This window comes from Guillardia theta (assembly GCF_000315625.1).
Source record: "Guillardia theta CCMP2712 unplaced genomic scaffold GUITHscaffold_86, whole genome shotgun sequence".
Taxonomy (NCBI): Eukaryota; class Cryptophyceae; order Pyrenomonadales; family Geminigeraceae; genus Guillardia; species Guillardia theta.
In genome coordinates, this window is record NW_005434588.1 from 243,189 (window position 1) to 269,506 (window position 26,318).

At 54.7% G+C, this 26,318-nt stretch overlaps 9 protein-coding genes across 9 annotated transcripts; 5 read left to right on the forward strand and 4 right to left on the reverse strand.

The window, feature by feature from the left end:
• Positions 1-599: 599 nt before the first annotated feature.
• On the forward strand, positions 600-1,705 carry GUITHDRAFT_144384 (hypothetical protein; the record flags this gene model as incomplete). The annotated part of the gene is made up of 6 exons (XM_005825199.1): positions 600-996; positions 1,046-1,208; positions 1,258-1,339; positions 1,405-1,470; positions 1,534-1,578; positions 1,679-1,705. 6 exons carry the CDS (start codon positions 600-602, stop codon positions 1,703-1,705), a joined length of 780 nt encoding a protein of 259 aa, XP_005825256.1.
• Positions 1,706-2,037: 332 nt separating this feature from the next.
• GUITHDRAFT_115618 (hypothetical protein) lies at positions 2,038-3,941 on the reverse strand (the record flags this gene model as incomplete). Its single annotated transcript, XM_005825200.1, has 8 exons — positions 2,038-2,120; positions 2,271-2,405; positions 2,515-2,572; positions 2,803-2,867; positions 2,987-3,071; positions 3,132-3,218; positions 3,325-3,510; positions 3,564-3,941. 8 exons carry the CDS (start codon positions 3,939-3,941, stop codon positions 2,038-2,040), a joined length of 1,077 nt encoding a protein of 358 aa, XP_005825257.1.
• Positions 3,942-6,705: 2,764 nt separating this feature from the next.
• Positions 6,706-7,275, reverse strand: GUITHDRAFT_115619 (hypothetical protein; the record flags this gene model as incomplete). Its single annotated transcript, XM_005825201.1, has 1 exon — positions 6,706-7,275. One exon carries the CDS (start codon positions 7,273-7,275, stop codon positions 6,706-6,708), a length of 570 nt encoding a protein of 189 aa, XP_005825258.1.
• Positions 7,276-8,980: 1,705 nt separating this feature from the next.
• Positions 8,981-11,554, forward strand: GUITHDRAFT_154763 (hypothetical protein). The gene is made up of 13 exons (XM_005825202.1): positions 8,981-9,096; positions 9,245-9,327; positions 9,453-9,509; positions 9,558-9,583; positions 9,654-9,692; positions 9,736-9,786; positions 10,142-10,186; positions 10,238-10,317; positions 10,569-10,626; positions 10,891-10,938; positions 10,990-11,052; positions 11,126-11,185; positions 11,407-11,554. The coding sequence occupies exons 1-13, from the start codon at positions 9,029-9,031 to the stop codon at positions 11,524-11,526; spliced, it is 798 nt and encodes a 265-aa protein (XP_005825259.1). The 5' UTR covers positions 8,981-9,028; the 3' UTR covers positions 11,527-11,554.
• A 2,882-nt stretch (positions 11,555-14,436) lies between these two features.
• On the forward strand, positions 14,437-15,122 carry GUITHDRAFT_89434 (hypothetical protein; the record flags this gene model as incomplete). The annotated part of the gene is made up of 4 exons (XM_005825203.1): positions 14,437-14,547; positions 14,582-14,667; positions 14,714-14,864; positions 14,915-15,122. 4 exons carry the CDS (start codon positions 14,437-14,439, stop codon positions 14,975-14,977), a joined length of 411 nt encoding a protein of 136 aa, XP_005825260.1. The 3' UTR covers positions 14,978-15,122.
• Positions 15,123-15,198: 76 nt separating this feature from the next.
• On the reverse strand, positions 15,199-16,098 carry GUITHDRAFT_115622 (hypothetical protein; the record flags this gene model as incomplete). Its single annotated transcript, XM_005825204.1, has 1 exon — positions 15,199-16,098. The coding sequence occupies one exon, from the start codon at positions 16,096-16,098 to the stop codon at positions 15,199-15,201; it is 900 nt and encodes a 299-aa protein (XP_005825261.1).
• A 255-nt stretch (positions 16,099-16,353) lies between these two features.
• On the forward strand, positions 16,354-18,280 carry GUITHDRAFT_154764 (hypothetical protein). Its single transcript, XM_005825205.1, has 6 exons — positions 16,354-16,642; positions 16,690-16,850; positions 16,905-17,031; positions 17,081-17,200; positions 17,411-17,739; positions 17,952-18,280. Exons 1-6 carry the CDS (start codon positions 16,373-16,375, stop codon positions 18,052-18,054), a joined length of 1,110 nt encoding a protein of 369 aa, XP_005825262.1. The 5' UTR covers positions 16,354-16,372; the 3' UTR covers positions 18,055-18,280.
• Positions 18,281-18,437: 157 nt separating this feature from the next.
• GUITHDRAFT_144390 (hypothetical protein) lies at positions 18,438-21,211 on the reverse strand (the record flags this gene model as incomplete). The annotated part of the gene is made up of 13 exons (XM_005825206.1): positions 18,438-18,572; positions 18,717-18,757; positions 18,809-18,875; positions 18,941-19,027; positions 19,051-19,107; positions 19,152-19,371; positions 19,425-19,515; positions 19,573-19,649; positions 19,703-19,855; positions 19,904-19,950; positions 20,012-20,200; positions 20,252-20,835; positions 20,890-21,211. 13 exons carry the CDS (start codon positions 21,209-21,211, stop codon positions 18,438-18,440), a joined length of 2,070 nt encoding a protein of 689 aa, XP_005825263.1.
• A 3,708-nt stretch (positions 21,212-24,919) lies between these two features.
• Positions 24,920-26,197, forward strand: GUITHDRAFT_154765 (hypothetical protein). The gene is made up of 6 exons (XM_005825207.1): positions 24,920-25,091; positions 25,133-25,429; positions 25,482-25,560; positions 25,614-25,758; positions 25,807-25,884; positions 25,945-26,197. Exons 2-6 carry the CDS (start codon positions 25,177-25,179, stop codon positions 26,017-26,019), a joined length of 630 nt encoding a protein of 209 aa, XP_005825264.1. The 5' UTR covers positions 24,920-25,091; positions 25,133-25,176; the 3' UTR covers positions 26,020-26,197.
• Positions 26,198-26,318: the final 121 nt, after the last annotated feature.

The window sequence follows — 26,318 nt, forward strand, 5'->3', positions numbered from 1 at the left end:
CCAGGCCTGAGGGTGGCGTCGCCCTGTGCGTCGCAGCCTGCGGGCCGGCCCGGGGACTGGCGCCACCTGCTGCCCTTCCCCCGGCCCCGGGCCGGAACGCGCTCACCGTCGAGTTCCCGCGGTCAGGCTGCCCGGCCCCCGACCCGGGCCGCATGACTCAGTGATTGTCAAAGTCACGCCCGGCGCGCTCAGCTGTCCGCCGGGCCCGGGAGATACTGAGTCAGCCTCAGAGAAAAGTACTAGGGAAGGAGTAAGGCAGAAGAGTATAGTGCTCTGGGGGTGACTGTGACCCAGGGACAGTAGAACAAGGGCTGAAGAGTTGTCTCCAGAATAACAAGCAGTGATGGTGGCGTGACAGGGAAGGGAGAGGAGAGGGAGAGGGAGCGTAGTAAGATCATGCAGCTCAGCAAGTGAAGAGCTGGAGATGTAACAATATACACTGACGAGAAGAAGGATCAGGTGACATCATGCGCGAGCGGTTTAGGAAAAGCCTTGAATGGATTGAAATGAACTCGAGCAAACTTCATGACGTGTTCTTGACACTGTCGTTGACACCTTTTCTAGCAGAGGGAGAAGCGTGCTTTCAAGGCTTCTAGATCATGGTGGACTCAAACGTCAAGATGCAAGTCGCATACGCATCAGCGATACTCTCCGTCTTGTGTCTCGGCCTTATCTGTATGAAATTCGGCAATCAGCAGAACCCTTCAGAACAGCTGGAAGTGTTTCAGAGGAGCGTGAGAGGTCCGAAGGGAAGATGGGGGGTTCAGTTGCTTGTTCCTTACAGCAAGGCTAGGAAGCAGTCTCTCTGGGGCGGAGATGGTCTGGTTACCACTGGGGACTACGTAGATGGTAGGAAGACGGTTCCTGGACTGCATACCGATTGCATCCCTGGAGTGCTCAGGTCGGATTGCTCTCCCGCACAGGAGGACGGTGCATGGAGCAAGGAAGCAGCAGCATACATCGACCGGCACACCAACGGCAAGCACTCCCAGACGAGTGAGCTTATGATGGGGTCCAAAGAGTGTGTGAGCTGACGTGTGGACAGTGGACGTCCTTCAGAAGAACGTGGACAGGGCGTTCAAAGCCAGAGACGACTTCCTGAACGCGTGCCTGAAGGACTGGAGGAACTGCAACAAGCCTGCCGAGGAAGTGACGGGCTATGACGACCGCATCGATGACCAGAATGAGGCTGCTACCTTCGGGATCCAGTAACTTGCCAACTGCCCTCCTTCCTGTCTGACACTCCTGCCGCTCAAGGGGACCAGCGACGACGGACCCATGGGCGTTCAACTACGGGAAGCCAGCGCTGAAGGATGCCGGAGTTCCTCCTCCTGAGCAGGTACGTGCTCGCCAGAAAAATTCTCTTATCTGCTGTTCTTGCTGGTGGTCACGCCGCCCCGACAGTACTCGGAGTACAACCCCAGGATGAGCGACGGAGCATGGAACGACGTTCCTCTACCGTCAGGAGCGGTGGGAGGCTTATAACCTTGCTCGTGCGTCCCCCTCGCTCACCGTGCTTTGAACCTCCGGCAGAATGGGGACGGTCTGCTTACCTCGACTGCATACTATGCGTCCGATGTAAGTCTTTAACGTTCTGGCGCTCCATTTGGCTCCTCCTCCTCCTCCTCCTCCTCCTCCTCCTCCTCCTCCTCTCCTTCTCAAGCTTCTTTTTCTTCAGGGAGATTATCCTGGCAAGATCTACTAGACAGCCTCGAAGTGCAGCCGTGATGCGAGCAGTTGAACGGTTATTGCCCGTTGCGGTACCACCTCGACTGTCCGCCGGATTGGACTTTTAAAAGGAGGCTGTTTCGGTGAAAGTCTCACTCACCGTTCGTCAGCACAGGCCATCCGTGACCCAGTCACAGTGGGTCATCACCAATCCTTTCAGTCACGGGCTTCAAGGCTTCAAGTTTCAAGACGTCACAAGGTGCCAGTGGCCACGTACTACCGTACGGTCGGTGACCGTGGCAGCCATCGCTCTCAGTATAGTACCCGTGCCGGGCGGGCTGCCGCGGTAGTACTGATGAAAAGAAGATCTCACGCCGTGGTTGGTAATCTATCTATGCCGTAAGTCTTGATGAAGAACTCTTGCATGCTGTAAACTTCCTCCCTCGCCTTCTCTGCGGATCATCGGCAACTCAGTTAGCACAACGCGGCAGCAAGTAAGTTTCCAAAATCTGAGGCTCCACATCTTGATCAGACCCGCTGCATTCTCCTAACTGTTCCGAACCTCGACAAGTGCCACTCTCCCTCACACGGCGAGGACTCACCGGACAGCGCGACTTGTGCTATCAGCATCTCGGCTGCTTGCTGCTTAGGATCAGGGACGCAAGCAACAGGATGAGGAGAATTGACCTTCTGCGATGGTTCTGAGTAGAGGGAGATGAGAACGAGAGGGGGGAGCCCTGTAGGGGAAAGCGTCACAATCAGTCAAGCATGCTCGTCGCCCTGCTCTCTCCACCCTCCCCTCCTCACTGCGCCTCTACCCTCTACTCGACCCTCCTTGTTCGTTACCTCCGAGGGCGAGGAAGAGCTCCTGTAAGCTTCGCCTCGCGCACAGTCTTCGGATAACCTGAGTGCAAGAATGAATGCAGCGTATATCAGCATAGTGGCACCAAGTTCCCTCTCCCTCCTCTTCTTCACAGTCTTCTCTTCATCCTGCCCTTCCCTCTTTTTCAGCTCACAGCGAGAGCAGATCCCTGAACTTCTCTCATTGAAGGCGCCTCCTGCCATTTAGAAATCGTTTCCTCCTGCATCCGGCCACTGTCATCATTTCGCTGCTCTTCCATCACAGCAGCTTACACTCTTCTTCCTCCCCTTTGCCTTGCTCGACATGAATGATAAGATCATGCTCGAATAGCCATGGCCTGCAGGCAGCAGCGAGTGAATCAATAATCCCTCTGAATTCCGCCCCCTTCTTCCTCCTCCTCAATCCTCATCCGTCCTCCCCGCTCCCCTCGCTCCTCCACGCAGCAGCTCTGCTCACTCAAGATCTTGACGAGGATCGGCATCAATATCAGCTCGTCTGCCTCCTCTGTGCCCGCGTCTCTTCCAAAGGGGATCTGCTCCGCCTGCAGGGAGCTGTCATACGTCTTGTGCTGCGCTACCGTGACACATGAAAGACAGCGTACAAGTGCTGCAGAGATTTCTTTGATCTCGGGATCGTCGTATCGGTCCACAATGATCCATAGGATTCGATTCAAGCGCAAGAGAAGCTCCTGTAGGAAGCAGGGCACCGTCATGACACCAAGCGCAAGCGGCACGACACAGAGCGAGGACCCACAAGGTACCGCACGAAGTGAGGAGGAGATGAAACGGTCTTACCTCGCTCCCAGCCTCCTGACTGATGCACTCGTATCCCAGGAGCAGGATGACTTGGATGGAGAGCTTGACGATGTCCAGAGGGAACTTGAAGCTTACCCCGTCCTCCTCGGAGATGCTCACGAGGTCCATCAGGACATGCAGCACGTTGGAGGAGACGAGGTCGTTCTTGACTTCCCTCAGGAACCTCTGCAAGGCGTTGGTCAGGTCAGACAGCAGCAGAGCACACTACGCGCGAGCACCTGAGTCCCCTCCTCCTCGTCGCCTTCAATATCGCTGGTAAGTGTTATTGCCAGCATCAGGGCTGCTTTCAAGATATTCTTCTCGGTTTTGCGCCGCAGGAAGAAGATTAACCCTCTCGGCCCAACGATCTGCCATGTCTCTCTGCGAGCCTGCACGTCTGTCCTGCACAGATGAGTGACGAGCGACAGGCTGGACGTCACGTTCCTCTCGTTCTCCTTGTTGAACTCTGACACGCTCATGGAAACTGCCATCTTGATGAAGCCGGCAGCGCAGATCACGTCGTTGGAGCGGTCGTCCTCCATAGCAGCGAGATCTCTCATCTTCACTACCGCTCTGCTGAAGAGCTCGTCCACAAATGGTAGGCCCTTCTCGTCCATGCTGCCGCCTCCCTCAGCGCCACACAACGGCAGCAGAGCTCACTGCTTGACCGTACAACTTAGCTTCCAGCGCGCGCTCTCAAGACACAGGCACGCGCACATGGTGCGTCAGAGGTGCTGCTCGCATCGAGCCTCTCTGCCTCCCCTCATCGCAAGACGTGTCGGCGAGCGCTCGCGTTGCCATCGTGGGTCAAGAAAACAATTGACAAAGTCCCTCACTGTTAAGTTAAATGGTTTACTCAATGTTAAGTTAAAAATCAGTACGAAGATAATTGAGGGGTCTTTGCCGATCGTGGAGGGGCCTTCTAGAGGGGTCCGTTAAGCAGGGCTCTGAGTGAGTGAGGGGTCCTTGGATGGTGTGGAGGGGGTCTGGTGGGGGGGTCCGATCCTTGCCGCTGGTGGGCCGGGTTGAGGGGGGGTTGAGGCCCTGATGCAGGGGGTCTGGTGGGGGGGTCCTTGCTGCAGCTATTTCTGGTGGGCTGCAACATCGCTGCACGAGCGACATCGCCATGGGATGTAGTCTCATTGTCATGCAGTGGTCTGTGACTACCCCTCAGAACTCCTGCAACTACCCACCCCATCCCCATTGTTTCTTAGCTCAAAAAGAGACTACATGGCGTGTAGCTGGTGGTGTAGAACCACTCCATGAGTAACCCACCCTATCCCCTCCCATTGGCAGAACGTTTTATCACCGAAAGGAGGGGTCCATTTTACCATTTTGTAGCGTCATGACATGGGTAGGTATACCACCCCTCCCCCTAGCAATTCGATGAAATAACAAACCTGATTGAAAACTCTGGAGGCAGCCTTGCACAAGATGTTCTCCTGCAGTCCTTCGACATGCGCTTGCAACCCCCCATGCTCCCCACTCACTCACTTACCACACTCTCTGATGCAAGACCATCCCTCTTGCCCTCCGCATTCAGACTATCTCGACTCCCTCTTTCATGACAGTGCCTACCACAACAACATCATGCAAGGAAGCAATGGATGCGCAGTGCTAGAGTTGATATATGCTTTATCGGACGTGTAGTCGATCAACCCGTCCAAGCGTCAGTCTATTTTGTTGACAACGGGCTGCGACTACAAAATGACATGTACAGATCCAGTAATTGTAAAATTTCAATGCAATAAAGCTCCCGAAGTGTATCCCCGCAGAATCGAAGCTGATACACCACATCCGACATTACATGTCGTATCAAAAGATGGCTACGATTGACGAGGTACCTGAGCATTCAATCAAAGTCTTGCAAGCCCTCGTTTTCACAGGTGAGCAGTTGTATAAATGTCTAACACAGCAGTGGGAACGCGGCGGAGAGCATTTACAAAGAATGCTTGCCCAGGCAACTCAGCTGGATCTCATAAAGGTAAGAGGTGCAAAGAACTTGTGGGAAGCAAGACCTTGCACGGTGCAATTCTCTCTTTACAGCATGGAGACTCCCAATGGATCTCTTGTACCAAACTATCGGCGTCTTCATATAGAACAGTCCGAGTCTCACTTCATGTTGAACATCATTTTTGTCCAGCAGGCGATTGTGAAGTACACATCACTGCACTTATCCTTTGTAAGATTAGGAGGAGTTGCCTTTAGCCTACACTGTAGACGTCTGCAGCACGTAATCTTTGGGGCGAGACAATAGAATCGTATTGAGCCTGCGTGTTGTTTGCACAATACTGCTTGTCATCCCTCCAAATGTCTTTACTGACTCTAGCTTTTTCCATACTGCTCCGGCTAGCTTTCGATTCGGTGAAAGGAAACAGAGGTTGTCCAGCACTCACAAACAACCTATTCGTGAAAGTACAGTTCTTCATAATCTCACTCATCATCGGAAGCGAAGAAAGCATTCATGAAGAGCACACACTAGCCTTGCCCACATCGGGTTGTCTGTTGCAAGGAAGCAAGAAAAGTCATGTTGCGAAGTGATGTTGCAGGCAATGGAGAGAAACTTCAGGCGGCCTCAGTATATGTTAGGGTTTCGGAGAGTATACTCGGCAGATTCGAAGCTGATACACCACATCCGACATTACATGTCGTATCAAAAGATGGCTACTGTGATGGACGAGGTACCTGAGCATTCAATCAAAGTCTTGCAAGCCCTCGTTTTCACAGGTGAGCAGTTGTATAAATGTCTAGCAAATCAGTGACGACGGGGGGACGACGGGGAAGCAGCACATGCAGCAAGGCGAATGGTCATGGGGGAAAGAGAGCATGCATATTGTGCATTTGAGTGATACAAATGCTTGATTAGATCCATCCTTCCAGACACGGCGCCTGCTTCCCGCTGCCTTGGCTTCAATTGAGGACTGATCTGTTGAATAACGCCATGCTTGTTTGACCTTGTAGGAAATACGAACAGTGCATGTGCAGTGAAAAAGTGACCGATGAAAGTTAGCAGGCTGCAGATGTTGTCGAGAACGGATTTCTCCAGAGAATAGATCTGGACCAACCCCACCTTGATAGTTTTTCACCTCCCGCATAATTGCAGGTCATCATTATTCCCAAAGGCTTCTGTGTACCATATCGGTGGGCATCGTAGCACAACCTTCCGTCGGCTGAGTTGAGGAGACTGTTGCATCGATGCATCTAGGAAGATACGAACTACTGCCAATCCTGTTTGCAAGGAAATCATATTGAACGCATAATCAACTTTCATTACAAAACTCACAAAAAGAGATTAATAATCCATGAGCTCTACCATCATTTACAACTGAACTAAACATAGAAATAATTCATGATGTCAAGATAGCTTCCTTCATCTACCGCTTACTTCCGTCTTGTCCCCCCGCTCCCACTCCCCCCCTTCAGCGAGTGCCTCGCTATGAACCGGTGGTACCAGTTCAAGCTCGCCTTGAAGCCCTCGATCCCCAGCTCCTCCGCTACCTCCTCCGCGTACCTGCACACCTCCTGCCGCCAGTTCGCCCCCCTCGCCGTCCTCACCACGTACTCGTGGATCCGCCGCTCCAGCTCCGGGTGCAGCGTGCTCGTGCTCCGCTTGATGTCCGTCGACACGCCGCTGGCCGCAAGCTGCTTGAGCCTCCGGACGTAGGTCGGCCTGAGGATCTTGGAGATGGACGACCGGCTCTTGCCGTACATGCGCGCCAGCTCTGACGGCGAGCGGTAGTCGAGGTCGTGCTTGGGCGCCTCGCTGCGGCGGACGATGTCGAGCTTCTGGCCGAGGGTGAGCTTGCCTGGAAAGAAGGGGTAGGAGGAGGGGCCGGGCTTGTAGGAGGCGAGGGTGGCAGGAGGCAGCCTTGATCTGCAGAGCAGGGGCGGAGCCGAGGCCCGTGGCAGCGGGGCAAGGTTGAGCGGAACGGGAGAAGCAGTCATGTGCATCAGCTGCTCCTTCACACCAAGGGCGAAAAGCGGTGGTGGGTTGTCTGAGCGCTGGTCGGGGAGGAGGAGATCGAAGGGCTCAGGCTGGGCGTCTTGCAAGGCTGACTCGTCGCTGTCGGGGGAGTCATCGGAGCGCCAGGGGTCAGCGGAGGGGAGGGGAGGGGGTACCTGATCCTCTCTATTGGTGACTTTTCACTGTAGACTACAAGCAACAGCGAACATGCATTATGTCATGGTGAGCTGACGGCTGTTGAGAGAGAAAGCAAGACCCGAGATTGTGGTGATATCAAAAACATCCTCAGCCGAGTCATGAAACAACTGTCACTCTATCAGTCAAAGCAGCCAAACTGTTGTCTGCTGGACTACTTGAAGGGCCGCCCGGCGGAGAGAGTCAGGCTCACTGATACCGGGCGCCCTTTGGACGTAGCGTAGTCGGCGGCCCGGAAATAGGATGACGATGCCAGAAGCTGAGCTACCGTACCGTACCAGAGAGCATGATGCTGATCTGATGAGTGTGTTTCAGGCTTAATCATTCAATTCCAGGAATGATTTCAAGCATACAAAGCCGCGCTGCCGCAAGCCTGCCAACTGTTGCCAAAGCCTGAACTCGGAAGTGAAACTTGACAGGCTCGGTCCAGCCTGTGCCACTGAGAACTTGGTAGCGGGCCCGGGCCCCCCGGCGGGGGCCGCGGGCGGCCGCCGGGCCGCCGCCGCACCGGGCCGACTCCGAGGCTCGGGGCCTCGGACTTGACGGGTGACTGAGCCTGGACTCCGGGAGTCGGGAGTCAGTGAAGTTGACGTTCGAGTCCGGCGGACGGTGGGGCCGTCTCGGCGCGGGCCCCCGGAACCGGCGGCGGCCCCGGACTGGCCGGTGACTAGTGTCACGGTTACACGGTCGGGCCCGGGCCCGGCGCGCCCGGTGCTTACGGTGGCACGCCGGGCGGCCGCGGGCGGCAGAGTCGGCGCCCGGCTCACTGCCGATCGGATCGGCCGCCGGGATCATCAGAGTCCGACGACTCAGCACGGTTCGCGGCCCCGGCGCGGCCTACCATTGAGAGTCCGGGACCGACACTGAGCCATCATAGACTCCCGTCAGTTTTTTTGAGCCTCGGAGTGACATGATACTACCCGGCGGTGACCCTGCGGCGTCGTGGCCGGGCCCCGGCCCGGGCACGGCGGCGCGGCCGGGGCCCCGGCGGCCCTCAGCCTAGCCCGGCGGTGTTTTTTTTTCGGCCCGGGGGCCGGGCCCGCCTCAGCCAGTGCGGGGCGCGGCCGTACGGTACTACTAGTCAGTGACACGGCGGTGGCACGGCCGGGCCGGGCCGCCTCTCACAGAGTCAGCCGGGCCCCGGGCCGGCGCCGGGATGCGGTTTCGGATTAGCTAAATGAATTTCACTACCGTCACCGTCAGCATGGCGACCTGGAACAGTAGCAGCAAGGAGAGGGGAGGAGGAGGGGGAAGGGGAGGGAGAGAGACGGGGACATACAATGAGAGGGGAGAAGAGGAAAGAGGGTGATAAAGAGGGTGATTGTTCAATGGCTGAGGCGAGGACAAGGCGATGGAAGGTAGGCGGGGTAGCGAAGGAGCGGGAATGATAAAGCATCCAACAAGGGACACGTTAGAGAAGCAAGCGGACGGTGTATGAAGACACTGTAGGGAGCTGACAGCACATGGAGTGTTGACGGCGAATCTGATGTCGTTCCCAGCATTGTTGTCTGAGCGAGGATTGCGGCGACCTAGAGGACCTGGAGCATGTCGAGGGGGGGTGCGCTCCTCGGTCGTCGAGCCCTGCAGTACCAGATCACTCACACGACGAACAAGTGAGCGACGAGGAAGAGCAGCAGGAGGATGAAGAGTGTGGATGGGACTCGTGGGTTGAAGGAGACCGCTGGGCATGGAGAGGGAGCAGGAGAGGGGAAGAGGAGGATCTCCTCAGATATCTTGCTCTGATGCTGGGTGCTATCACAGGGAAGGATTCATTGAGGATCCGTTCTGGGGAGCGTCAGTCCCACCTGAAATTGCAAGCCTTCCAAACCTAGTGGAGGATTCAGGTTTAAACGTTTTGAATTCTGCTCCTGCCCCTGCCCCTGCTCCTGCCCCATGCTCTCCGTTCTTTACGCCTCCACCTCATTCACCTCCACCTCATAGCATCTGACCTACAACAATTTGTGATCAGGCCGAGACCATTTTCGTGCTTCACTGGGATTATCTGTTCACCACCTGTCAGGGAAAGGTGAGCACAAGGGCAACAGCAAGTGCGATCGCGCTGACATGCGTGCAGATGTCGAAGAGGAGGATCTCGAAGATGTGAGAGCCGTTGACCTGGATCGATCGATCATGTCGGTGCTCCTGGAATGATGCGCTTACTGCTCGCCAGGTTGGTCAGGCGCTCTTCCAAGGGACGACGAGGGCGCTGGTGAGGACGAGACTTGTGCGGTCCCCTTCCTCATTCTGTGCAGTTGTGCGCCATCAGAAGCAAGGCTGAGGAGGAGAAGATTCTCAACGATCTGGTGGGTTCGAGGCTCTTGGGTGGATGCCCCCACCACTACCACCACAATCACCACCACCACCACCTCCTCCTCATCTTCCTCCTCTTCCTCCCTCCTCCTCCTGCTTCTCAATCTCCTGTTCCTTTACCACCACCTCCACCAACAACCCCACTTTCTCTACCACCAAGACCACCACCACCACCACCACTACTTCCACTTCCACTTCCACTTCCACTTCCACTTCCACAACCTCCATCCCCTCCTTGTCCAACACCTCCTCGTCCTGCCCTTCAACCTCCGCCTCTTTGCATTCCGCACTTGCCCATCTTGACTACTTCATCCGTTCCTTGCACGAGTTCTTACGCTTGGCTCGCAGCAAGCTCTCAGCTTGTCGCCGGATGTCTCCAAAGACTTCGTGCAGGTTGCCGAGACAGCTCGTAACCCTCCCGATGCTCAAGGTTCTCCTGCTCAGGCTCTCTCGCGCGCAAGGACTCGTATCCTCAGTGGACCTCAGTTGAGCGGACCTTCGTTCCCCTCGCTAGAGGATATGCGGTGAGAGAAGCGAGGGGCGAGGAGGAGCGAAGAGAATGCAGAAGAGTTGGGGATACAAGTTTTGAAACGAGGAGGCATGATAGACAGCTTGTACGAGAGGGAGGGAGGCAGCCTTGGGATAGGGCTGAGAAGACAGGGCACAATGACGATACAGGACAAGGACTGGGAGGAGGTGGAGGAAGTTGGGGGGGGGGGGGGGCGAGGAAGGAGGAGGAGGAGGAGGAGGAGGAGGAGGAGATGACAGGTTGCAGATGGCGCGTTGACGTCACGATCTCGACGACTTCGCTCTCCCGCGTCATGCGACCAACTGTAAGCACCAGTAGATTCTTATCACTTCTGACTCCTGCTCCTCTTTTCACCTTCCTCGACTTTCTCGACCCATCTGCGCATTGACCTTCCTCCCTACTCTTATCCTTGCTCTCCCCCTCCTCCTCCCACTCCTGCTCCTCCCCCTCCTCCTCCCACTCCTGCTCCTCCCCTCCTCCTCCCACTCCTGCTCCTCCGTGCTTTTTGACTCCCTGCTTCTTCGCTGTATATCCTTCCTCTCTCGCGTCCCCACTGACTCCCTCCAAGATCTTGATGCAGTGGACGCTCTCCGATGGATCCATCGAGACCTTCGAGGTCAGGAGACGACTTCCTCCTCCTCCTGCCACGTTGACCTGCGGGCCGCAGGTGTCGGTGGACAAGCTGCAGGACCTCCGGTATGACGTGGCGAAGTCCCTGCAAGAGCTCAAGGTCTGTCTCCTCTGCAGAGAGCAGGAGGGAGGGGGAAAGGAGATGACTGCTGCTGCTGCTGCTGCTGCTGCAGGAGCTCGAGAACACCCAGCTATTCCGCCTTCACGGCGCTTCCAAGACGAAGGCCACCAAGGTGACGCTGAGTCAGAATCATCCATCCACCTCCTCCTCTGACTGATCCCTCCTCCCCTTCTCCTGTTGTCTCCACCCAACCAACCTTCCAGTCAGCCCCCCTTCCTCCCCTTCCCTCCTTCCCCTCTTACCTTTCCCTTCCCAAATTCCTCCCTCACCTCAGCCCTCTTACTTTCACGTTCTCCCTCCTCTCCTTCCGTGAGATGATTCTGCTCTTCGCAGGAGACCTCCCCCGCCAAGAGGCCCGTCACATCCTCCTCCGCCAGCCCTGCCCATCAGACTTCGAGCGCCGAGCGAGCAGGAGAGTCCAGCAGCATGACGGCGGCAGTTCCTGACTTCTAGTGAGAATACAGACCCCACTGTAACCTCAGTGACTATGACGGTAACACGCGACACGTGACAGGCTGAATAGTCCGATCGTTGAGGCTAGCAGGCCCTTCAAGTCAGTCACATACACTCAGAGTCTGACATGATGCGGCTGATCAACCCGGCGAGTCATTCCGTTTGGCTCACTCGCCGCGCCGCCCAGCCGTGGCATCTGAGCCGCGCCGGAACTTGCCATGATATGACCGGACTCCCGGACCCAGTGGCCGGGCGTCAGAACTGAGCGGCCCGGCCGCGCGTTCACGGCGCCACTCAGACAATACGCCGGGTAGTCACTGCCAACTACTACCGGGGGCTGGGCCGCCGGCGGGAGCCGCTACCGTACTAGGCCCCCGGCTAGCAAACAGTAGGCCCGCGGCCGCCCGGCCACCCTCAGGACTGCCAGTGCCCGAGTAATCGAATCAAGGTCCACCTCACTGGCCAGAATCTATTCAACCCAAGATCCACCAAAGACTAACTCTCAGTACACCTGAGATCCTTACACCAACCTTATTCACCTCAACGATACACAGCTGTGCACTCACTAACACCTTCAGTGATGATGATAGAACTCTCAGAAGAACCACACAACACCACCAACAGTTCCTTTATTCACAGCAGCCACCTTCCCTTCACAGCCTTCCTTCCCTTCTCAATGCACACCGCTGAGACGACACGTGTCCCTTCAGACACCCTTTCCAGCCTTGCCTCCAGGCTCCTCGATTTCCTAAGTCACAGCCTAAGTAATGACGGTATTCCATCTCGCTGAGCTTCGTCCACCGATGAGACACATTACCCTGAACTTCTCGCCGTCTCCAAGAACTTATCCGGGTTCTTACACCGAGGCTCAGTGCCGCACGGTGTGACGCGCGAGTCACTGAGTCTCGTGCCCTACAGGCGGCACTCCGCCGGGCCGACGGCGACTCGGCGACTCGAGTCTGAGGCTCATCGGAGTACTACGGTCCGATCTACTAGGCTAGTCGGCGTTCACTCAGTGCGGCCCCGGCAGGTCCGGGGGCGTCCACTCAGCAGAAGGGAGGGGCGGCCTCTTCTTTTAAAAGAAAATAATCTTAAAATAATATTCATCAGTGGTATTGAGCCCTCTACATGTAAAACCTTTTTGTCTGATTTGAGATATATGTATACATTATATAGACTTCTAATAAGAATATATAATATCCCACCATAGCGTTACGCATAAAACGATGGATCAAAATCTAAAACTTATAAGTATAATATTTTGTACCATATTTTTATAAATATTTTACAAGTCAATGTTACCTGCCTCTACCCCTTAAAAGACCACGAACACCGGTCGTGATTCAAATTTTTGAAGTTTCCTTCATATTCTCAAAATAAGACCTTACAGTTTCAAAATTTAACTGAGGAATATGAAACATGCCGGTAGGTTCAACATCCCTCCACTACTATCCACCCCGGGAGCAGTACCCACCCCATGATCATACCTGCTCCCGATCACCCACTACGATCGTTCACTCTGGAAGTTTGAAGGTCCACCCCTACCCCTCAATTCCATCAGGATTTGGAGGAAAATCCCCATAGACTACCCACCCTTCGATGCACCCCTTCAAAGCAAGAATCATACCACCCTACCTTCTAGGAGGGCACGGAGAGTACCCCCTACCCCACCCCAACATGGGCTTCATCGTGCGGGCACTTCGAGAATGCAACAGATGACCCCTACACCCCCTCAAATACTACCACTACCCCCAAAACACTACGATGCATATCACAAAACTATTTTTAAGCCTTTGTACCCACAGCAGCTTTTGTGTACCCCTTCTATTTCAGAATTATCCTGTCATTACCCCTATATGAAAGATGAAAAATACCGGTGTTTATAACCCCACCTATGGATCAGAAGCAACTCGATAGTCATCACCCATTCGGACAACCTACACCAAATCGTCTGATCACCCCCACCCCTGGATAGACTACCCCTACCCCTTCCAAAACCCCCCCGACAGACCTTGACCCCGATAAAGCCAGCGCGGCAGCCGCGTGATGGCAGAGCAAAGATGGTGATCAGAGAGGATGGAGAGAAAGGAGGCTCGGATGAGGAGAGAGAACAGAACATGCTGGATGAGAGATAGTTTTAGTGAGCAAGGAGATCATAACGATATGAGACAGAGGAGAGGAGGAATGGGCAAGAAGGAGCGAGTTTTGTGAAGTTGTGTTGTGTTTGAGCCAGGCGACAACAAGTGGGTAGTGTGAAATGTGAAGAGCTCTGAATAGGTCAATGAAGGCAGTAGACTTATGCAACTGACTTATGAAAGAGGCGGTTCTTTTGAGTGACCGCATCTCATATTCCAGTTGTAACCATGTCGTAAATGATTTGACAAAAACGAAGCATGTTGAGACCATTCAATCACAAACCAGCGACTAGAAGCGATTTACTTAGACACCGTCTGTGTACAATCTGTCCGAAAATTGCATTCGGACAGAAGATCGAGGCGGTGGAGTGAGGACAGAAAATTTGATCAATGAGGGCAGAGCATTGCTACCCCTAATACTTTTTCATCGTGATGATAGCACATAGAATACTAGCAACGAAATTCGCTCTACAGATGTGTGCATCGAACTCGGAATGTGATGTCAGTGTTTTGGGAAGCATGTTTGATTGGTGCGAGGAACTCCTTGAGTGCATAGGACTTCATCTACCGTGAGCAGGAGCTCCATTCCTCACATGAAGCATGTAGTCATGGATGAAGCATGCAATTTTACAAGCATCTATAATTCGTCTCTGTAAATCTGTTTTGTTTCTTGAATCGCCTGATGTTTGTCAAATCATATGTTCCAGTAGTATCTACCCTTGCCTGAATGGAAGAAACGCTGACTCTTGTCTCAGAAGTGCACATAGATACAACAATGATTGGTTGGTGGCTATCCAAGTTCCTGGCGATGATCTTTTCTGTTCTTTATCCTGCCTTCGAATCGTACAAGGCGATCAAGACAAAGTCCACGGAGGACGATATCCAGGTGCGACTTGTGAAAATGCGAACTCGCATCTGAGCGTCAAACCCAACAGTGGTTGTCGTACTGGGTTATCTTTGGTATCTTCACCATGGGAGAATTCTTCCTCGACATTGTGATCTGCTGGTAAGGCGTTCAGAATCTCATTACCTTGATTGACGTGCCTTGGCAGGATTCCTCTGTATTACGAAGCCAAGCTCATTTTTATTTTGTGGCTGGTCTCGTCGTACACCAAGGGTGCCCTGCTCATCTACAACAAGTATGAGTCGTCTATCGACCACGTTGTCAAGCTGGTTGAGGACAAGTTGAAGAGCATTCAGGCCGTGAGTTCCCCTTGCTGTCTCTCAGCAGCTGTGCTGAGAAATGGTTGCAGCAACCTAAGCAGAATGAGCAGAAGGAGCAGAAGTCGGAAACTTCCGATGAGAAACAAGATTAAGAGAAAAGCAATTGATTATCCGGAAGAAGACATGTTAATTCTTGCGTGTAGCGGTTGGTTTGTGGACTGGAGACTATTCCTATGGCATTCGAACCGCAGTTCAAACAAATTTAATCCAAGAGAAATTAAACGAATTCTACATGTTACGATCAAGTCTTACTTCGCACTGAAAGAAGTTTACAGGTCATCTTGTATACTTCAGAGCAGGATCCGAACTGTTGTCATCGATGTTTCAATCTCTTCTTGAACCTCTCCATTACGAGGTCGTCCGAGGACAAATCGGGCCTCTTGACTTCACTGGCTGCCGCTGGTCGCCCCTCCCTCTCCTTGCCGTTCCTCTTGATGTAGTTGGCGTTGAAGTTCCCGACCCCACCGACCGCCTCTGCCTCCTTGCTGATCAGAGGGATGTTCTGCTTGGCCATGACCTTCTTTCCCTTCCTCATCTCTCCCTCCATCCTCATGTATCCCTTCTCAGATGCCGTATCCACCACGAACGTAGACTGGCGCACTCCGTTGATCCTCTCCTCCAGGATCTTCTTCTTCGCCTTCTCCGTCTCTTCAATGTTCTTGAGCTTCTCTTCCAAAGGGAGCTCCACCTCCACTATCCCCGTTAGCCAAGTCTCAGCTGCGTCCCCTAGCTGCCTGGTCTTTGACTTGACCCGATACTCCTCGGGTATCACGTAGAGCTCGTCCTCGGCGGAAAGCCTCTTCGTCTCTCCCTCCCCTCCCTCAGATGATCCCTTGAGTCTCTCATCGATGTACTTGTGCAGCTGCTTCTCGAGCATGCCGAGCTCGGGCTCTGCAGAGTCCTCCGTGCTGAACTGACTGTCGAGCATGCTGGCAGGCGTTTGCTCGACGAAGGTTTCGATCTGATTCTTCTTCAAAGGGTCGTAGACCTTGGCTAACTTGTCCACATCTACCCCCGACCTCCCGCTCCTCAGTCTCTGCTCCAACTTGGTCTCCTCGATCGCTGATCTAATGTTGGCCACCGGCTCCTCCGGCTCCTCCTCGTCTCCGCTGCTTCTCTCCTTCCTTCGGATGCAACCTCGCCTTGGCTTCTTCTTGAAGACTGGAGCTTCCCCTCCGTCGGCTTGCGTTGGTTCCTTGAGGTCGTCCGCCATGCCTCGAAGAAGCTAGAACATAGAAATGTCAGACACCTTTAAAGACATCAAGTCTGAAGCTCTCCCTCCATCTGCTTCTCCCTCCCTCCCTGTCTCCCTCCCTCCCTCCCTCCCTCCCTCCCTCCCTCCCTCCCTCCCTCCCTGTCTCCCTCCCTCCCTCCCTCCCTCCCTCCCTCCTACTCGTGCATTCGAAAAGCTTCCACGTACTCATCCCCCTCAGCTTCAAAATCTTCCCCCTCATACTCCACCCACCTCATCGTTGGCAGGGGAGGCCATGGCGCGATCGTATTCCCCCATCCTCTCCGCCTGCCTCCTCCTCCTCCTCCCCGCCTCCTCCTTCTCTTTCCTCTCCCTCCAGTCTCCCTCCTGCCTGCGGGCCCTCCCGCATCGCCAGACCCCCGCATACTCTGCGATCCCCTCGGCTCCGTCTGGGACTCTCCATGGATCCCTGCGCGTCATGCGGACGGCCCGCGGCGGCTGCTCATCCATGAAGATGGAGGACAAGAACTCTGGCTACAGGCAGGATGAAATCCCTCGTTTCCAGGTGAGCACGCACCCCCTGCGCTCTTGCTGCTGATCCTCCTCCCCCAGAGCCCTCCGCCCATGTCCAAGGCCCAGGAAGCGATGCTGAAGAGCGTGCTGGAGAAGGCGAAGACGAGCAAGAAGATCAAGAGGGTTGAGTTCAAGACGCAAGTCAAGTCGATGTGCAAGGTTGAAGATAACGACGTCGCTGAGAACGTGACCTTGGGGACGTGAGTGTGACATGGCTGCTGTGCTGAACCTCGTATTCACCGATGCTCTTGCAGATACATGACGCTCCCTGCCGAGCAGTGGATCACTCTGGACGACAACTACATCCAGAGGCTGGATGATGGAAGCAACCCGGATGATGTCAAGTACAGGTTCACCCTCCCCCTCAAGCCCATGATGCAGGTACTCCTCCTCTCATCGCCCTGCTCAATGCTGATTCCCTCCCCTTCAGCTTCCTCTCACGGCAACATGTGACGTGAGCGTGCACGTCGACAAGAAGAAGCAGCAGCTGAGACTCGAGGCTTGCGGAGCTCGTCTGAGAGCATCGACGGCGGAGGAGGACGCCTCCCCGGTCCGATCTCCCTTCACCTCACCTTCCCTTTTTTTCCCGCCCCGTCCTCCTCCATTTGCTCCCTCCTCCTCTACCCTCCTCGATTGCGACGCCCTAACTCACTCGATTCATCCCCTTCATCCCTCCCTCCCTCCCTCTCTCCCCTCCCCTCCCCTCCCCTCCTCTCCCCTCCCCCCCGCCTTTCCACTCGCTCACGTGCGGATTCTTCAGGCGCCTGCAAACGCTGCCAACATGTCCATGGCTCCTCCCAACATCCCCCCTAACTTCACCGAGTCCATCGAGAAAGCTGATCTGCAGATGGGGTTCAAGACCCTGATCAAGTGGAAGGAGGGCAAGGATGCTTCATCGCAGGGCCAGCTCGACCTCTCTGCCGAAGTCGATGTTGCCATCACCTTCCCTCCTCCTCTCTCCCTCCTCCCCGGGTTTCTTCTCCGCCAGGCGTGCGGGCTGGTACTCAAGGCTGCTTCCTCCACCATCCTCCCGAGGTTCGGGCAGCTCGTCGCTGAGGACTACAGGAGGTGGTCGAGGAACGAGCCCAGGTGATGTGCTTCCAACCTTGCCTTCGCCTTTTCCAGCCTACCCTTCTCATGCACTTCACTCGCTCACTCTTCCACCCACTCGCTCACCCCTCGTTCCCTCACTGGCTCACTGGCTCACTCACTCACTTTCCCCTTACTCCTCTACCCCTCTCTCTCCCCTTGCTCTTTCTCCCTCCTCGTTCGCATCTGACTCTCCCTGTCTTGCGCCTCAGGGTCGGAGGTTCGCTAGCTGCTCCGTCCTTTGCTCAACAGCTGGAGGAGGATCCTTACTACGCTTCGAGCCTGACCATCAAGCCGACGCCAACGAAAGATTGAGTCGCAAGCTGACAGACCGCAAGGAGTGCTGTACATTAAACTCTAGGAGCAAGAGGGCGAGAAAGGGGAGGGAGGACAAGGAAGGTTCGTCTGATACAAGAGGAGGAAGAGGGAAGTGAAAAAGGGGAGAAATGCCGCGCGTTATCTCGAACCCCGTGATCTGCATACTCAGAGTTTCCATTGTAGCCTTGACTATGTAACATTCATTGAAAGTTGATTGTTCATCAGAGGAACGGAGGAAGAGAGGAGGAAGGAAGAAGTCAGTGGAAGGCAAAGGAAGGGTGGGGCTGGGTGCCAGTGGGCTGTAGGGATCATCCAGCTCATGAAAGGTGATGAGCAAGAGAAAAAATCTAACACTTGACAAGAAAACAGTCTTCGTCCCTTCACCACTGCAAGTCCGCCTCTTCTAACTCTTCCTCACTTTCCCCTTCCATCTCAGGTTCCCCCGGGAGCGGCATGGCGAGCGCATTGCGAGCGACATTGGAAACGTCGAGACAGTAGGCGAGTTGCTTCCAAACCTGTCGATGAGGTAAATGAAAGAAAAGGGGGCGATTGGAGGGAAAGGGGGTAGGGGGGGCAGAGAGAGACAGCGAGGAGACCTGAGGAGCCGCTGGATGAGACAGCACGAGCCGAGCTGCTTGCTCTCCTTCATATCTGCATACCTCCCTATACTCTCTCGATATCACTTTGATCATCTTCCTCCCTGGGGTCAAGCAACGTCATGGGAGAGCGGAGGCGACACGTCAGGCTTCACCAGAAGGAGCTTGAATGAGCTGGCGGACAGAACGAGCAGCTTCAGTGAGCTTCTCTTCCTCCGGAACCTGACGGACAAGGGAAGTAGATTCGGGTCAGAGTCTCCGTCCCCTCCACTCCTACGGCAGCTCACCAGGTACGCCAAAGTATGAAGGAACCCCGCGGCGAAGATGATCCAGAGGGGACCAGAGTTCTGAGAGGAAGGGTGAGGAGGGCAGGGCTGCCAACATGTATCGCAAGGACCTGAGGTGGCAGGATCCTCTTGAACTTCTCGCACGTCCTCTTGAACGGCCCGCAGCCCTTCCACACTGTAAGCAACCAATGTCCTCCTCCCTCCAGCAAACCTCGAGGAGGGAGATAGTGATGAGCCCCAGCCCCCACATGTCGTTACACATCATTCTCTTGCCAGAGATCAGCGAAGTGCTCGACAGCGGGTCGTTTGTCAGCATTTTCGTCGTCGCTCTCGTTAGGGCCGGCAAGTCTCCCAGCCAGAAGTTCTCGCCGATCTTCATCACGTTTGCCATCTTGACATCACCATGCGCCACACCACAGGCATGCAGACATCTGCCATTGACAAGTTAAGTGACATAGGAAATCCTTGCCCTTCAATGCGCCACCTGAGCGCCTGGCCAACATCGTGTACCACACGGACAGGGATATCTTCCGGAGCTCCCGATTGCCATTCAGACCGCGACAGGGAAGCGAGATCTGACGATCCAAGATCGAAGACAGTGCATAACAAACGGACAGCTCGAGTTTCTCCACCGGGATTCTTGACTTCTCCTCCTCCTTCTTGTCCACACAGTACATCTGCTAACTCCCTCCCGCGAACCCTCCGCGTCCTAGATTTTTGTCAAGCTTGAGTGTTGATCCAGGAATCGAAAAGAATGCAAACCTGTCTGCATCTGTTATGGTGTCATTTTCCTTCTCTGGCAGCACTGGCACGTCAATGCGATGCCAAAACCATGCTCGTGGTGTCAAGATCTTTGATTCTGTCCGATCTTCCTCTGTTCCTGCACACACGACACCTCCTCGATGTCCTGTTGACCTACAGCAGGCATCAGCAACGGAATTTGCAAGGCTGGAAGCACGCAACCTTCGAAGAAGTCGGTTCCTGTGCTTAAGGACATGCTTCGAGAAAGCCTGGTTGTGCATGAGCCAAAACATGAAACAGTACACGAAGGAAAACGGTAAGCGCTGACACCTGTAGTGTCGGCTCTTGGTAACACTTCACAACTGCAGTGTCGTTCCAACTTTCATGAGAATAGTTGGTAGCCATTGCTCGGTCAGCTCCCATCACCGCTGCGGGGCGATCCGTAGCAACCGATCGAGCAGCTCGCACACCAAACATCTCCAGAACCATGTGGAACGCCAACCATGCTGCTGCGTCCACCTAAGAACTCAACACTCAGGAGGTGAGAAGCATCTCATGTTTGCAAGCAACCTGATTCTTCATGGGCTCTAGGCGGTAGGCGACCTTATACTCCTTGTCTAGAAGTACGCACGCAAACCCTCCCCTTGAGTGATCAGGAGGAGTCGAAGTACCGTGAGCAGTGTTCCTCCAGTTCAGCATCTCCATCATCCTGACCTTGAATGCAGACACACAACCATCCATCTCATGATCTAGCCGTAACTTCTCCTCTTCCAGTTGCATCTTCTGCTTGTCTGAGACAAACGCATTCTCTTTCTCCTGCCGACGTAGCTTCACTGCTGCTGTTGACAGCTTCTTAACGCGATCGATCAGAAACTCCATTCCACATCCATCCTTAGTCACTCCACTCATTGGGTCCCCATCCATACTCGGCACTGACATCGCAGCGCCAACAGAGCTCTCGCCTCCACGAATCCCTTCGCCCTTAACGGAACCATTCTGATTGTCACCAGACGCATCGAGGTCATGAGACCCTGAGACAAGCTCTTCATTTCTTGCAGCTTCATCCCCCCCTCTTGTTTGCTTCTCCTCCCCCTCCCCCACGATGTCTCCGAAATCACCGGCTGTCTTGACTCGCTGCCGTTTGCTTAACGGATCTGCCATGCACACTTTTTCAACAAAGGGGGAGCGGGATGGCAATATCAAATCACCTTGATCAAGGCCTCCTCGAAGCTTCAATCTTGGGTTCAAACATCTCAAGATGCTCTTGATGTTGTGATACTGTAGTGCCTTGGGTTTACAGGCGACGTCTGAACCTTCAGGGGTTTCGCCTTTGCAATGCGCGAGCTTCAACTCTGAGGGGATATGATTTGAACCAAACTGCTTTGCGTCCAGAGATCTCCACCAATCCATGCCTTGACCAGCATGTGATAGTCCAGGCACACTTTCTGGAATGCTCATGAGCGCCATCACAACAACCAGCACATGCGGCAGCAGCTGCAATGGCCGAGGCTCGAAAAACAAAGTGGACATGCCTTATGAGTCCCCAGAGGTCGGATGCCAAGAAAGATCAGCTAGAGTTAATTGATGGAGCGATCATGATGGGAATTCAAGGTTGGTTCTTGCTCCAGCTGTGCTGTGCTTCCCCTGCCAGCCCCTTCCCACCAGGCGCGGGATCGATGCGACCCAACCACGATGGAAGGGATTTAACAGTGAGTGAGATTTCGACGAGGAAACAGAGGAGAGGAACAGTGAGGGAGGAGGAGGCTGGAGAGAGTGAAGGTGCGAGGAGGTTCAAAACTTGGCGACTGCAGTCTCCTGCTTGAGCAGCAGGCAACGGATCAGCAGAACCATTCCCGCGGCGGCCTCTGGGAAGAGAGCGGAGAGGAGGACGAAAAAGGGGGGTGGGGGGATATAATTCATGTTTCCTCCAGGGTAGGTAGTCTGATCTTGTGTAAGGGGGGTGTCAGTGTGATCAGACACGGGGTACTTTATGTTCAAATTATAAACCACCGGTGTTGCCAATTTCAGAAGTGGCTGTAAGGATGTGAAACTTCAGGGGTGGTATATAATTAAGGGTGGGTAGTCAAATCATCATGGAGGTCACAGAAGGGGGTGAGAAGAGCATGCTTGTCCCTCATCCCATCTCGTGGCGGCTGAGATCACAGTGAGTCATCGGACCGGGATACAAGAACGGTAGTCGGCTGGCGGCGGCGGCCGGGCCGGGCCCGGGGGCCGCCGCCGCAGAGTCGGCCGGGCCCGGGCGGGCTAGGCTACCGTAGCTCAGTGGCAGGTCTAAATCCTGGCCCGTTTTTGACGCCCGGGCTCCCGGAGTCCGAGGCTCCCCGGGCCCGCCGGGGACTCGGATGCCGAGACGGTCGGGCTCGGGCTCAGCCCCCCGGGCCGGCGGAACTTGCAGTGCGGTCCGAGTCCCCGGCGGGCCCCGGGGGAGCCTCGGACTCCGGGAGCCCGGCCGTACTACGGACAATCACGGACGAAACAACTGCCAGAGCCTAGGCTCGCCGTTTAGTACGTGACCGTCAAAGTTAAGTTGCCATGGAAAATCAGCACGCACTGCAGTGTAACGTGGTGACTCAGTGACCGTTGGCCGCGATGATCAGTGATGCTAGTACTAAGTGAGCGACAGTGTCCTGATTGTCCTCGTACTGATTTTTAACTTAACTTTGAGTAAAGAAGTGGGTACGTGAGCCTGATCACCCGACCGGGGCGTGACTACAGTGTCAGGGCCAAGCCTCCTCGACTCTCCTGATTGTCCTCGTACTGATTTTTAACTTAACTTTGAGTAAAGACTTGAAGTCTCAAGAGTCGTACCGTACGGTCCGCCGGGCCGGCTCCGAGTGCCGCCGTAGGCGGGAAAGTTTCGGTTTGTGGGGAGGAGAGACAGGCAGCATGGGGAGAAGGCCGGGCGAGAGAGCGTTGTACATAAGATGCAGGAGTGATCGTGGTAGATAAGATGCAGGAGAGATTCTGGTAGATAGGATGAAAAAGCAACAAGACAGGACACGGTATGCAAGAACCATCGCGGTAAACTTGAGAGAATGACAGGCATGTTGTAAGAGGAACGAAGCGCTGTTCGACAAACGAAGATGAATTTCTTCCGAAGAAAGGAAACAAAAACTGACAATGCAGAAAGGAAAGACATGATTCCTCCCGAGCCGCAAGATAACCCAAACCCGAACAGGAAACTTGAAATTACAATTATCTCAGCAAGACACCTTCCGAAGATGGACATGATGGGGAGCTGCGATCCTTTCTGCGTGGTGGAGTTCGAGGGGCAGGAGGAGCAGACGAGCGTGGTGAAGAACTCCTACTCGGCAGACTGGCAGGAGAGCTTCAGCTTCGGGGTACGGGACGTAGGGCAGGGGGTCGGGGGGCTACGGGTACGGCTGGTAGACTGGGACCGGGTAGGGAACAACGACGAGATCGGGGAGGCAGAGCTGGAGGGGAGCCTGATGAGCCGGGTAGTACGGGCGGACGTGGGGTGGGAGGGGGAGTGCACGCTGGAGGTATCGCGGGAGGGGAAGGCGGTAGTAGGGCAGGACAAGAAGCGGACGGTGGTCACGCTCAAGTGCAAGGTGCTAGACGAAGCTCTGGTGTTGAACCCGCCGGAGCCGTCGGAGGAGGCGAAGGGAGGGCGGCGGCTGGAGGTAACGGTCGTGTCGACGCGGCACCTTCCGAAGATGGACATGATGGGGAGCTGCGATCCTTTCTGCGTGGTGGAGTTCGAGGGGCAGGAGGAGCAGACGAGCGTGGTGAAGAACTCCTACTCGGCAGACTGGCAGGAGAGCTTCAGCTTCGGGGTACGGGACGTAGGGCAGGGGGTCGGGGGGCTACGGGTACGGCTGGTAGACTGGGACCGGGTAGGGAACAACGACGAGATCGGGGAGGCAGAGCTGGAGGGGAGCCTGATGAGCCGGGTAGTACGGGCGGACGTGGGGTGGGAGGGGGAGTGCACGCTGGAGGTATCGCGGGAGGGGAAGGCGGTAGTAGGGCAGGACAAGAAGCGGACGGTGGTCACGCTCAAGTGCAAGGTGCTTGCGGGGGAGTCGCTCTACTATCCGCCGGAGCCGTCGGAGGAGGCGAAGGGAGGGCGGCGGCTGGAGGTAACGGTCGTGTCGACGCGGCACCTTCCGAAGATGGACATGATGGGGAGCTGCGATCCTTTCTGCGTGGTGGAGTTCGAGGGGCAGGAGGAGCAAACGAGCGTGGTGAAGAACTCCTACTCGGCAGACTGGCAGGAGAGCTTCAGCTTCGGGGTACGGGACGTAGGGCAGGGGGTCGGGGGGCTACGGGTACGGCTGGTAGACTGGGACCGGGTAGGGAACAACGACGAGATCGGGGAGGCAGAGCTGGAGGGGAGCCTGATGAGCCGGGTAGTACGGGCGGACGTGGGGTGGGAGGGGGAGTGCACGCTGGAGGTATCGCGGGAGGGGAAGGCGGTAGTAGGGCAGGACAAGAAGCGGACGGTGGTCACGCTCAAGTGCAAGGTGCTTGCCGGGGAGTCACTTTTCTATCCGCCGGAGCCGTCGGAGGAGGCGAAGGGAGGGCGGCGGCTGGAGTTATCATATGTTTCATTTTTTCATTTTCCTTCGTTGGTTTCTTGTCATTCTCTTGAATTGTCTTGTGTGTATGAATATGACAATTCTCTTTGGATTTCACGGTTACCCGAGCAGGGTTCTTCATGTGTTGTTCACTCTTTTCTAGTGAGTGATTGCACACATGGAGCCCGTCCGCTCGTGTTTTCATTGCTTCTTCGCTCTGCAGCTGGACCCTCTGTTCTTGGAACTTGTGCGTTTTCAATGGCCAATGTTGGATCTGTGTTGTCAGCACCGAATGGATGGAGCGGAACCGCGCATATGTATTTCAAGAAGGTGGGATCAGCGCAGGATGACCAGTTTGTTGTTGGAGAGGATGGTCTTTATACATGCGTCATCTTAAGGGTCCAAGTGTTCAACAGCTTGATCGAAGATGCTTCGCGCTTTGTTTTGAAGGTCTGTGTGAAAGAGGCGGTGCTGAGAACGGTTCTCAAAGACTTGGACGCAAACAACTATGTAGCTGTTGGTGTCGAGTCGCCTATTTCCAAGACAGTGAAAGTTACGTCATACAAGAAAAATGCCGAAATTGTTCAATGGAATCATGGCAGAGGAGAAGAGTTCGTGTTTGAGCTGGTATGTCTACCTCATTGCTAACCTTGTATCCTGATGAAAATCCGTCCTGTAGAGAACAAATCAAGAGACTCTTGTTGTCTCCTTGTATCTCAAAATCATTTCTTCACAACAAACCAAGGCCGAGGAGTATGCTAGGGCAACGCTGATTGTACCGTTGCCCCACGACATTGTGAAGGACCAATCAACATCGCATGAAGAGGTCCTCCTCTGGACAAGCACTCACGGCATGCCTCTCCATCCTTTTCATCCCTTGACTTCATTGCAGGAACCTTGGAGGAAAGCGCAGCAGATCACGTTCGAGTTCACTTCATGGCTCAGAAAGGGACCAAAGCTCATTATTCTCACCATCAAGTTTTCAGCAACAAGGCATTTGGCAGCTTGTACCGGGGAAATTTGAAAATCCCCAAGAAGGACAGGCTCCAGGCCTCGACTCCACTTCTCATGTCGAACAAAGAGGAGGATACAGCTTCGCGTCTGAAATCTTCGGAGGAACCTTGGGCTCTTCGTGAGGTTTCAAAGTCATACACAGCACCGGATTTTCTGGAGTACGTTGACGGACCAGGTGCTGTGTAGCGTCTTTCATGCTCTTGGTTTCATTGTTGAAACTCTCACAGTTTGGAGACGAGGGAATGGAGAGGTGCTTGTAGGAAGAGATGTGCAACCGTATGTTGGCATGGAGGTGGTGCTGTCAAGGTAAATAGCTCGTTCGCTGCTGTTGAAATGTGACGCATCGTGTTCGCGTGCAGGCAAGCAAGAAGATTTTTCCAAGAGCAGGGCATGGTGCAAGCATACTCTGGGCAGAAAGTCGGCAAAGTTCTGTCTATCCTGGCAGGCTCCAAGAGGACTCTACCCATCAGTCTTCGGGGCAGCCATCTCGGGGCTTCTTGTCAGGTTGAAAGCTGAGGTGAACTTGCCTTGTGCTTTCTGACATTCCTGCAGGTGTTGTGGGGTGAGACCGATACAATCTCCACGTGCTCCATAGGCTTTCAAGACCGCTTCGACCTCGTCCCTGCCGAGGTGAGCTCAGTAGAAAGCACCGCACTGACGGAACCTTCTCACCCTGCTCCTCTTCTTCAGAGCGATGCGAGACTGAGGACTTGGCCGAAGGACAGCGTCAGGGTGCAAGCGATCTCGTCAGCGGGGCTCGTGTGAGGGTTTCTGCATCCCTCTGCCTGTTGCGACTTTGATGTGCTGGCCGTAAGGGCTGCTCATGAAGGTGAAGGACTTCCGATAAGAATACGAGCTAGGCACAAGGAGTAAGGGATATTCTGCTACTGAAGCAGTACCCGCTACTATAGTCACTGTATGCCAAGTATAGGTTCAACCAGTCACTAAGACTCTGCCGCTGGTGCGAAATGTGCATTGTGACTAGCTTATACATGCCAAAACAAGTCGCGGCGTCTTTTAGCAAACACGTCGATATTGAATGGCTCGGATTTTATTGACTAGCT